The 12,270-nt window shown below is 42.3% G+C and overlaps 1 protein-coding gene across 1 annotated transcript in view; it reads left to right on the forward strand.

The window, feature by feature from the left end:
• The first annotated feature begins 431 nt into the window (after positions 1–431).
• LOC102937235 (calpain-8) overlaps positions 432–12,270 on the forward strand; it is a 47,558-nt gene continuing 35,719 nt past the window's right edge. Inside the window, exons 1-2 of the mRNA XM_007071723.4 lie at positions 432–735; positions 4,396–4,465. Coding sequence (XP_007071785.2) covers positions 493–735; positions 4,396–4,465 — 313 coding nt within the window. The 5' untranslated portion in view covers positions 432–492. The remainder of the gene's footprint in view (positions 736–4,395; positions 4,466–12,270) is intronic.

Here is a 12,270-nt window from a genome sequence, read left to right on the forward strand (position 1 = left end):
ATAATGTTCCCCCGAGCTGAACATCCCTGAACTTTGAGGAGGACCAAGGTATCAGAATCCTAACTGTGATCCTGGTCTGTCCTCTATAACAGGCTGAACAAAACCCCTGGATCCAAGCACCCATGAAGGCTCAGAACTGATCTGAATTATGTGGCTCGGAGCCATCTTTAGTATTAAAACACTTGTTCCCTGCCCTCTGCTAAACATATATAGAGAGGGAACTCCCAGGCTGTTATACAAATAGAGAAGATAATGAGAGCCAGAATCTACAGTGAGTCATCGGCCCAGGTTCTTTGTCTCCTCCCAGCTTCTCTTTCCTCTTGTCTTGAGTACATATGTGCATTTGCATTGTGCCTCCTCCCTCCAAAGGTGCTGGACTGTGTAATGTGTTCACTTGCTCCACCCCACCTGGCCACTCACTTATATTCATTCCCTCTTGTTCATGAGATAGGAGCTGTCCTGTCCACACACACACCACCACGCTGGAGGCAAATGGTGATGGCAGGAGTCGCAGCTAAGTTGTCCAAAGAGAGAGCTGTATTAGAAGGGCTTGGCTCCAATGAGAAGGCAGTGAAGTATTTAAATCAGGATTATGAGGCTCTGAGGCAGCAGTGCTTGCAGTCTGGCACTCTGTTTAAGGATGAAGAATTCCCAGCCAGTCCTTCTGCCCTGGGCTATAGGGACTTGGGGCCATATTCCCCTAAAACGCAGGGTATTGTCTGGAAGCGACCCACGGTAAGAGAGCTTCATCATTATATGTTTTACTAGATTCAGATCAAATCAGATTCAACCTGAACTTTCACTCCAAAATCCAAACTGAATCTGAGCTGGAACTTTCTTGAAGTCTGGAAAAGGCACAGATTAGCCTTCCCTTTCATTCTTTGCCACCTTTCTCCCCCCCCCCCCCCGCCCCCTTCTAACCAGAAGTGAAAGTAATGGAGTATCATAAAAAAAGCTGCTGTCCAGCTTCAAGCCCTTTGGAATGGGAGAAGCCCCAGAAATGTCGAGGGAGAGCCTGCTCTCGTAAGATTTCCAGCACCACGCTACCGATTTTAGAGGTTTCAGTACAATTGAGAAAAGCATCTGAACTTTTGATGCTTATCCAAATGGAACCTTCAAACCTCCTGGGAATTGTTGGTCGCCAGTTAAAGCTTATTACTGGTGTCATGTGTTTTCCGGTATTACTCCAGGAAAATTAGGCTTGTACTAAAATAAAAATTTAAAAATTCCAACCCCCAAAACACCATAATTTGAAGAGCTGGTTGAAATGTTTTAAATGAAATTTATTTTTAATTTTAAAAAACGGGCTTTTTCATAGAAAAAAATTAGTGTTGTCGATGAAAATGACAAATGTACGGGTTTGGGGCTTTTTTTGGTTTTGTTTATTGGGTTTCCTTTTTTCCCTTGTTTCTCTCCCTTTCCCTCTCCCTTTTTCCTTCAGTGACAAAAGGAAAAACTGGTAAAAAGGAAAAAAGAATGTGTGTGCACAGGGGAAGGGCGGGGGGGGGGGGGGGAGTGAAACTGTGACACTGAACACAAACCTCCTCCAAGATGAAAAAATTCAAAAAAGAAATTTTCAAATTAAAAAATGTTGCAAAAATTTTCAAATGAAGGAAAAATTAAAACTTGCTGCACTAAAATGTTTTTTATTACAAGTCTCCACCCTACCCCCCTTATTTTTTGACAGCCTCCTAATTTGGCACTTGAATACTTCATGCGTGGGTGCTAGGGAAACACATCTTGTATATGTCCACACCTGGGATTGGATGAGAAAACATTTTAACTCACACATTTGAATTAACATGTTGTTAAACACCACTCAGTGCCTAGCGTAGACAAAGAGTCACGATGACCAACGTGTTAGCTGGTCATGGACGACCTTAGGGTTAACACCAAAGATTAATAGAAGGCCTAAATCCTCCAGCTCTGAATGGTGCAAAGCCAGCCTGGGCAGGGGCAGGAACTTTTTATCCCCTGCACGTTGCAGCAAAGTGGTGGAAAGGAACCTGGGGGAGGGACAGAATCATAGACAATCTACAACTACAAAGCTCTGCTGGACTATGCCCTGTGCATAGAGGCTGTGTAGAACACTACTGCAGCCTCAAGGATGCTGTAGCAACCACAAGGGATGCAGTAGCAACCACAAGGGCAGCTCCTAACCCTCCATTTATTAGTTCACCTGAGAAAGGACCAGGCTCTGACTCTGACTTTTGAAAGGAATGGAAATCTTCAATGACAAGTAACATGCTTAAAGGTCTTGCTCATTTCCCCCCCTGGATTCTCTGTTCTGCAGGGGGTTTTCTTGCTGTAAACTCTGCCCTGGATTCTGGGGGAATGGAATTACCCTTCACCTGATTTTGTCTGAACTGGATAGAGTCTGTAAGTTCCTGCTGGGAAAATGTCCAGTCATGAAACAAACACTCAGTGCTAAATGCACCCCCGCCCTGATGCATAGTGCATCTCCGTTTTATGGACAGATATCCTTCCATCACAGGCCTCTTTTCTGTGCTTTGTCACTAGGTTTGTATAAAATTGATTGGAGGAAAGTAGACAATGCCTAGGAAGACATTTACTGTCTAGTCACTTGGCATAGATTCAGAAATGACAGGTATCGAAGGGTACATCTACACTGCAATTAAAAACCCATGGAGGTTGGTGCCAGCTGACTTGGGGTCGCAGGGCTCAGGCTAAGGGGTTGTTCAATTGTGGTGTAGATGGGACCTGCCCCCCTCACAGAGCCCAGGCTCCAGCCCAAGCCTGAACATCTGCACCACAATTAAACAGCCCCTTAGCTGAGCCCTGCAAGCCCAAGTCAGCTGGCACCGGCCTCCGCGGGTTTTTAATTGCTGTGTAGACGTACCCTAACTGAAAATGAGTCACGCTGGGCTTTTTTGCCATAAGGTGCTGCTGCAGCAGAGATCTGCAGTATGTGGGCAGTTGGGAGGGGGCTGCTCAGTGCCCCAGCCCCCTTCCTACACCCTACCCACCCAGAGAACAGGATACTGTGGGCGGGGCGGTGGGGGTGGGGTTGCTCGACAACGGGCCAAAAGCAGGCATAAGCAAAGCAAGCAGCACCTCAGAGAGCTTTATCTCATGCAAGCTGAGACTCAGAAGCTGACCCACCTTTCTCTCCAGCAGCGTGACTAAACGGAGAACCAGCTCATGGACTAGTTCTCCTCTCAGGCATTGTGGGAACCTCTCTTGCTGGGGCAGCATAAATCATAAGGCCCACCCTGGCTCCCCCACCGTCCAAAGATGCGTATTCTGAAGCAAGCTCTCTGTCAACAGGGCCCAGCTCCCACTGGGAAAGAATCTCAGCTTCTCTCTTAACACCTACACCCCAAAAACTCTTCTGTATGCTGCTTATCACCTTCATTTAGAAACTCAGGTGAAGTGCTCAGAGCAAGTGAAGACTTTTGTCCTTGGAGAGTAGGGAGACTTTAAACTATGTCCTAGGTTTAAAATAATTGGAGGATTTTATTCAGACTTTCCAAACATTGCACCTTTGCGCAAGTACAGTAGTGAGTATGGACAATTTCATCCCTAATTGTAACTCGGGCTATTCAGACTTGCAGTGGAGAGAGAAGACATTCTAACTTAAAATCCCTGACTGGCCCCAAAATAAGATTCTAAAAAAGTGGGAGAATTACAAAAGCTAATAGCAATAGAAGTGTTTGCATGTGTATCCTTTCAGTGCATTGAAAATAGGTGTGGGAAGTTCAAACACAAGCCCAAATAACAGCAGGATGCTAGTGCCTGAGTACCAGGAAGTGAAACTGACGAACCTAGTTGAATTGACTGAGCTCAATGAATTGCAGAGTAAACAAAAAGGGCCAAACCCTGAAGTTTCTTCTCAGTTTTTACTCACTCCCTATTCAGGCAAAATTCTTATTGATGTCAACGGCAGAAATGACTGAGTAAGGGCATCAGGATTTGGCTCAAAGGATGTAAAGTACATTAGAATTTAAAGTTCAGCTGAGTTTTCATAACCTGAGATAAAAGAAAAGGAGGTCTTGTGGCACCTTAGAGACTTACAAATTTATTTGAGCATAAGCTTCACTGAGCTGTAGCTCACGAAAGCTTATGCTCATGTAGCTCACGAAAGCTTATGCTCAAATAAATTTGTTAGTCTCTAGGGTGCCACAAGTCCTCCTTTTCTTTTTGAGGATACAGACTAACACGGCTGCTACTCTGAAATCTATAACCTGAGAAGTTGCTAATAACACAGGTAAAGAACATTTCTCCAAAGCGTTTTTTAAATCTTGATCTTTTAAATATATTGGAAATGTTTACATTTCTTCTTTTTCTGGATTTTGAATTGAAATAGATCAGAAACAAACCGCAGCTTTTGTCAGACTGCCAAGATTAACGTGAATTTAACAAAATTATTTTCAGGAGTTATGTACCAATCCTCAGTTTATAGTTGGAGGAGCCACTCGGACAGACATTTGCCAAGGGATCCTGGGTGAGTAGAGTAATTGAGCAGAATTTTGCTTGTTTGAGAGACAGGAAAATACCTTTTGTTATTTGAAAAGCCATGTAACACACTAGCTAAATGTATTTCATTCTGCGCTACATAGAAGCAAAAGGGCAGGACCTACTACTTCTATCAGCTAATGGAATTACTCTTTTAGATCAAATAATTGAAATCCGTGCTGAAAGTCTCAGGTTCAAACCCTGCTGATGATCAACAGGAGGGGTTTTTATATCATTTCCCCCCAAACTCAGCAGCACACATAATGCTCATTCATTCCTCTTTACATAGCAAGTTTGAAGTTCAGCTATTTTTGAGTTATCACTTGAAAAAAGTAAGAATTTTTTTATATTAGGGAAAAATATGTGTTTGTGGGATTTTTTTAACCCTGTCATAACTTTACAATAAAAATGTGTTTGTTTGTTTGGTTGGTTTTTTTAAAAAAAAACCTTGTCATATATTTAAAATAATTGGGGGATTTTATTCAGGCTTTCCAAACAATTTCACCTTAGAGCAGGTAGTGAGCATGGACAATTTCATCCCAGAAGCTCAATATTTCCGAAAGGTCTGAGTGTGTGAGAACAAGGGGTTAAAATGGAAATTGTTTTACAACCTGAACAACAGTGGTCAGTGCTATTATCTGCCAGATCAACATACTGGCAGGACAATCCTTCTGGTCATGGCCATGAGTTAGGAATGCTGACCACGTCGCTCAGAAATTAACGGAGCACATCAGCTCAGCAGGGTCACCCTTAACAAGTAATTTGTTCCAATTTCATGTTGAACATTCTATTTCTACAGCATTTGGTGCAGAACAGTAGCAAATACTGGAGAAAGAAAGGGGAGACCGTACACCAGGCACACAGTTTAAGTATAGCAGGGCAAGGTGGCATCAAACATTTCTCCTTGAATGGCAGAGCAACATTGATGAACGTTTGGAAGACGTTTTATCACCCATCACAGCAAAGCTGACTCTTCCTTACCCGCTTTTCCAATGCTGCTTTACATAGAACTTTAATAGGGTCTTTAACTATTTTTTAAATTCCTTTTTAAGGCCTTATTCTAACCCAACACATGCTTTCTTTCTTTGCTGCCCAACTGATAAGATCCATCTTTGGAAAACAGCAGCAGCAGCATTCATTACAGGCTTTCTTGCCAACACACACAGCCTAAAATTCTGAAAGCCCTGTAATAAGAACGTGACAGATTAGTTAGATTGCATCTGAGCTCCCTCCCCTCCAAGGTGCTTACTGCAGTAGTTCTAACCTTACCTCAGTCTCATCAATTCTGCAAATAAAATTCATGCCATTTCTGCAAGTCATTGACAGTAAATGACACAAGTGCTGCCCCAGTGAACACAGCTCCATTAAAGCAATTGCTAGAAAATCCCTCAGTGTGGTGTGTTCCAATTGCTAAAAATAAGAGGCACAATCCTATACTTGCTCCAGAATATTTACTCACTTATGGATCTGGGCATAGGAGATCACTTACTGCATTTTCAGAGGGTTGTTCAGTAAGAATAGTAAAGGCTTCATTTCTTGTCAGCATCACAGTTTATGAAGTTTCTGTAATGGATGTGGATTTTTTTACATGCCCAGAACACAAACCCCTTTTCCATGGCAGTTTACAAGCTAAGGGACTGGAGCATACTTCCAGCCTTGTCTAGTCTGACATACAGACATAACAAACATCGTTTTGGTTAACACCTTAAATAGAATGCAGGCTCCCTCAGGGCCAGTTGTTCCAGCTCCTTCTTTACCTTCTTCATTTCACCCCCTGTGTGGAAGTCTGACTGCCTTGCGGCATTTTGTAAACAGAGACTTTCACCATGGACTAAAGCCAAAGTAAATCACATAGCAGGAATAATAAAGATGGGCCAAAACTAATCCCCCTCCTCTGAACTAGAGGGTGGGGCATGTTTCTGAGATTTCCTAACAGAGTCCTGTAGGCAGAACCCCAAAGCCTGGGAGCTGATCACCCCATAACTTTTGGGGAGGTTCTTGAAATCGGAATCAAAATTGTCTGGCTTGAGCCCATCTCTCAAAACAATCCTCTTTGGCTTGTGGGAAGGGTAGAAAATCAGGCTGATAATATAATGTGGGGCGGCTTGCATCTCTGAATAGAATCACTTCCATCAGCTCCACAGTACTCTGTCTCTTTATAAAAATACATACATACATACATAAAATCGACTTGAGTTTGGAGCATAACCAGGGAGCAGATTTTTTAATGTTCAGGTGGTAGTTGCTTAATACTGCTGAGGCCACAGTGGGCCTTTTTGTTATTTAATCTAATAGCTTGAATATCAAAGTGCTGATTATTAAGCCCTGTATGTAAAACACTTTTATTGAAACAAACCTTGGTTACATATTTACATAAGTCAACTGTGTGACTCACTGACTAGTCCCTTAGGGGAATAAACTCCATTTTTTATATTTCTTTGTGACATGTTTTGCTTTTAAAAAGAACACTACAGGTCTGAGCTCATAGGAACAAAAGCAGGAAATCCAGAGTTACAGTCTCACTCCATTAAACTTTATTTAGTTGACAATAGCGTAAGTTAGATGAATATCAGCATGGTGAGTTTGATGGGAACTTGAAACACTGGAAATATTTTAAATGCACTCTTTGAACCATTTCTTTTTGATGGCCTCGTTACAACTTAAAATGCAGAGTCACACACACTCTATTATTTAAAGGTGACCTCTGAAGTTTCCTTATAGCTATCCAAATAAGTTAACCCCAACATTATTTGCTGAAGGCCTCAAATAGCAAGTGGCAGAGATTTATTTTTGAAAAATAAATAGTATTTTACATCCACTGGGATGAAAAAATACACTTAAAATAGCTTTCCAGATCCATGCCATTTGCATGTGTAAAGTGCCGTTCATCCTGAAGGCTCCGGAAGCACTGTACGCACGTCAGAAACAGAGGGCCAGATCCTCTGCCCGTGTACATGGGTGTAGCTTCATCGAAGCCAACAGAGCTATGCCTGTTTACACCAGCTGAAGATCTGTCCCATGCACACTTTCTCTCTATGTGTAACGATTATATATGCATAGATAAAGTGCCCATTCAGGCAAAAACCTAGCTGGGAGAGATGTCTTCTAATAACGGTGGATCTGAACTGTACTCCGTGTTTTTGGGGATTCTTTTTGGCCTCTTAACACAGGAGTTTGCTTAACACTAGTGGTTTCTGTGACAGGTTTCACTGTATAATATGTTTATAACCCTCATAAAGCCTATCTCCATAGGCTGTGTGGTTTCTGATAGCTGCTATATCACAGACTGATGCATTCTGGGGATCAGGGGATCTGAGGCCAACTAGATAGTCTTTGAGGAACCTAAAAGCCTATTTCTTTGTTGAATGTACCTTTGCACCTCTTCTATTTGCAGCATTTAACACACAATTGTAGAGTTTAACTCATTTTAGTACAAAACTTTAACAGGCCTCCTTTAAAAGTAGTAAACTTGTTGACCTAATGTATTGTAATCCACTGCACTGCAGAAGTCGGGTAGTCTAGTCTGTGTGCTGTGAGCTCCATGGCAAGTGCTGGCAGTGAAGGGTAGAACTGAGGGTCAAGTCTGGGTAGAGGGCAGATGTTGAAGGAAAGGATCACAGGCTGGGAACGAAGAGAGTGAGAGCATTTTGCCTGGGATCTATTCTGAGCTTAAGGGCTTGCTGAAATAGCAGGAAATGTTTAATACAGAGATGCCTCTGAGCTGCAAAATTCAGATCTGGGTTTCAAAAATTCTAAATTTGGGGAGTTTCTTTCTCTCTCTCTCCAATCTGGGCTTTCAGTTTGAGTCCATCTCTACTTGACTAGATCATTGACTAGAGAATTAAATTCTTACCAGTTTAGACACTTTTAGCATTAACGAAAGAAGCTTCTGTGTGACTCTAAGTAAATATTTCTTGTGGATTTTATTTTATAGTCACCATGAGTGCAGCACAGGTGAGCAAATATCATATAATTCTACAGGAATCTGAGTCAGAGTTCCAAGATTACCACAGGTTTCAGAGTGGTAGCTGTGTTAGTCTGTATCAGCAAAAACAAGTCTTTATTCAGGCCTAATTTGATGGTGTCCAGACTGGGAATGGATGGGTCGCTACAAAAACTAATTCCCCACTGCTGATATTCACACCTTCTTGTTAACGGTTTGAAATGGGTCACCTTCATTACATTGGCCTCATTAGCACTACAAAAGTGATTTCCTCCTCTTCTTGTCAACTGTTGAGAATAGCCCACTTCCACCTTAATTGAATTAGCTCATTAGCACTGACCCCCTCCACTTGGTAAGGCAACTCCCATCTTTTCATATGCTGTGTATTTATACCTCTCTACTGTATTTTCCACTCCATGCATCTGATGAAGTGGGTTTTAACCCACGAAAGCTTATGCCCAAATAAATTTGTTAGTCTCTAAGGTGCCACAAAGATTACCACAGATTTAGCATTCACTGAGATTATTTTATCAAACCAGGAAGCTGACAGCATTACTCAAAGAGAACATCAGTTAGCACGGTACAGTTGTGAAGAAGGAACAATTTGGTTAAAATGTAGGGTGTAGTCAATAAAGTAATTCTAAAAATGACATTGTGGGATTTCATATTTATTTCTTCTTACAATTTGAGATATCAATTTGCTCACTTTACAAGTAAAAAAAAATGCATATTGCCTGCATCACAAACTCCTGTAACAAATCCCTAACTTATGTCTGAGCTGTTGAAGTCCTCAAATCGTGGTTTAAAGACTTCAAGGTGCAGAGAATCCTCCAGCAAGTGACCCGTGCCCCACGCTGAAGAGGAAGGCGAAAAACCCCCAGGGCCTCTGCCAATCTGCCCTGGGGGAAAATTCCTTCCCAAACCCAAATATGGCAATCAGCTAAACCCTGAGCATGTGGGCAAGACTCACCAGCCAGACACCCTGGAAAGAATTCTCTGTAGTAACTCAGATCCCACCCCATCTAACATCCCATCACAGGCCATTGGGCATATCTATCACTAATAGTCGAAGATCAATTAATTGCCAAAATTAGGCTATCCCATCATATCATCCCCTCCATAAACTTATCAAGCTTAGTCTTGAAGCCAGGTATGTCTTTTGCCCCCACTGCTTCCCTTGGAAGGCTGTTCCAGAACTTCACTCCACTGATGGTTAGAAACCTTTGTCTAATTTCAAGTCTAAACTTCCTGATGGCCAGTTGATATCCATTTGTTCTTGTGTCCAAATTGGTACTGAGCTTAAATAATTCTTCTCCCTCCCTGGTATATTTATAGATAGCAATCATATCTCCTCTCAGCCTTCTTTTGGTAAGGCTAAACAAGCCAAGCTCTTTGAGTCTCCTTTCATAAGACAAAAAGAAAAGGAGTACTTGTGGCACCTTAGAGACTAACCAATTTATTTGAGCATGAGCTTTCGTGAGCTACAGCTCACTGTAGCTCACGAAACCTCATGCTCAAATATATTGGTTAGTCTCTAAGGTGCCACAAGTACTCTTTTTCTTTTTGCGAATACAGACTAACATGGCTGTTACTCTGAAACCTTTCATAAGACAGATTTTTCATTCCTCAGATCATCCTAGTAGCCCTTCTCTGTACCTGCTCCAGTTTGAATTCATCCTTCTTAAACATGGGAGACCAGAACTGCACACAATGTTCCAGATGAGGTCTCACCCAATGTTCCCTCTAATTTTTGACAGGCCGTGTGCGCAAAAAATTTCTTCTGTGCAAATTGTGCTTGTGTGCAAATTTTTGTGCGTGCGGCGTTTCGCCGTGTGCACGGGGTTTAGGATCTGTGTGCGTGCGCACACGCACACAGTTTAGAGGGAACAGTGGTCTCACCAGTGCCTTGTATAACAGTACTAACACTTATCTCTTATCTGGAAATATCCTTATCTCTACTGGAAATACCTCGCCTGATGCATCCCAAGACTGCATTAGCTTTTTTCACGGCCACATCACATTGACGGCTCATAGTCATCCTGTGATCAACCAATACTCCGAGGTCCTTCTCCCCCTCTGTTACTTCCAAGTGATGCATCCCCCGTTTATAACAGAAATTCTTGTTATTAATCCCTAAATGCATGACCTTGCACTTTTCACTATTAAATTTCATCCTATTACTATTACTCCAGTTTACAAGGTCATCCAGATCCTCCTGTATGATATCCCGGTCCTTCTCTGTATTGGCAATACCTCCCAGCTTTGTGTCATCTGCAAACTTTATTAGCACATTCCCGCTTTTTGTGCCAAGGTCAGTAATAAAAAGATTGGTCCTCAAACCGATCCCTGAGAAACTCCACTAGTAACTTCCTTCCAGCCTGACAGTTCACCTTTCAGTGTGACCCGCTGTAGTCTCCCCTTTAACCAGTTCCTTATGCACCTTTCAATTTTCATATTGATCCCCATCTTTTCCAATTTAGCTAATAATTCTCCATGTGGAACCATATCAGATGCCTTACTGAAATCGAGGTAAATTAGATCCACTGTGTTTCCTTTGTCTAAAAAATCTGTTACCTTCTCAAAGAAGGAGATCAGGTTGGTTTGACATGATCTACCTTTTGTAAAACCATGTTGTATTTTGTCTCATTTCCCATTGACCTCAATGTCCTTAACTACTTTCTCCTTCAAAATTTTTTCCAAGACTTTGCATACTACAGATGTCAAACTAACAGGCCTGTAGTTACCCGGATCACGTTTTTTCCCTTTCTTAAAAATAGGAACTATGTTAGCAATTCTCCAGTTGTACGGTACAACCCCTGAGTTTATGGATTCATTAAAAATTCTTGCTAATGGGCTTGCAATTTCATGGGCCAATTCCTTTAATATTCTTGGATGAAGATTATCTGGGCCCCCTGATTTAGTCCATTAAGCTGTTCAACCATCAACCTCAGCCTGGACCAGTCCACACAAGAGATCCACCTCCTGGACACTACATTGCTAATAAGCGATGGTCACATAAACACCACCCTATACCGGAAACCTACTGACCGCTATACTTACCTACATGCCTCCAACTTTCATCCAGACCACACCACACAATCCATTGTCTACAGCCAAGCTCTATGATACAACCGCATTTGTGCCAATCCCTCAGACAGAGACAAACACCGACAAGATCTCTATCAAGCGTTCTTACAACTACAATACCCACCTGCCGAAGTGAAGAAACAGACTGACAGAGCCAGAAGACTACCCAGAAGTTACCTACTACAGGACAGGACCAACAAAGAAAATAACAGAATGCCACTAGCCATCACCTTCAGCCCCCAACTAAAACCTCTCCATCGAATCATCAAGGATCTGCAACCTATCCTGAAGGACAACCCATTACTCTCACAGCTCTTGGGAGACAGGCCAGTCCTTGCTTACAGACAGCCCCCCACCCTGAAGCAAATACTCACCAGCAACCACACACCAAAAACACTAACCCAGGAACCTACCCTTGCAACAAAGCCCGTTGCCAACTGTGTCCACATATCTATTCAGGGGACACCATCATAGGGCCTAATCACATCAGCCACACTATCAGAGGCTCGTTCACCTGCACATCTACCAATGTGATATGTGCCAGCAATGCCCCTCTGCCATATACATTGGCCAAACCGGACAGTCTCTACGTAAAAGAATAAACGGACACAAATCAGACGTCAAGAATTATAACGTTCAAAAACCAGTCGGAGAACACTTGATCACAGACCTAAAAGTCGCAATTCTTCAACAAAAAAACTTCAAAAACAGACTCCAATGAGAGACTGCTGAATTGGAATTAATTTGCAAACTGGACACCATTA

The sequence above is a fragment of the Chelonia mydas genome, chromosome 3, assembly GCF_015237465.2.
Source record: "Chelonia mydas isolate rCheMyd1 chromosome 3, rCheMyd1.pri.v2, whole genome shotgun sequence".
In the NCBI taxonomy this organism is placed as follows: Eukaryota; Metazoa; Chordata; order Testudines; family Cheloniidae; genus Chelonia; species Chelonia mydas.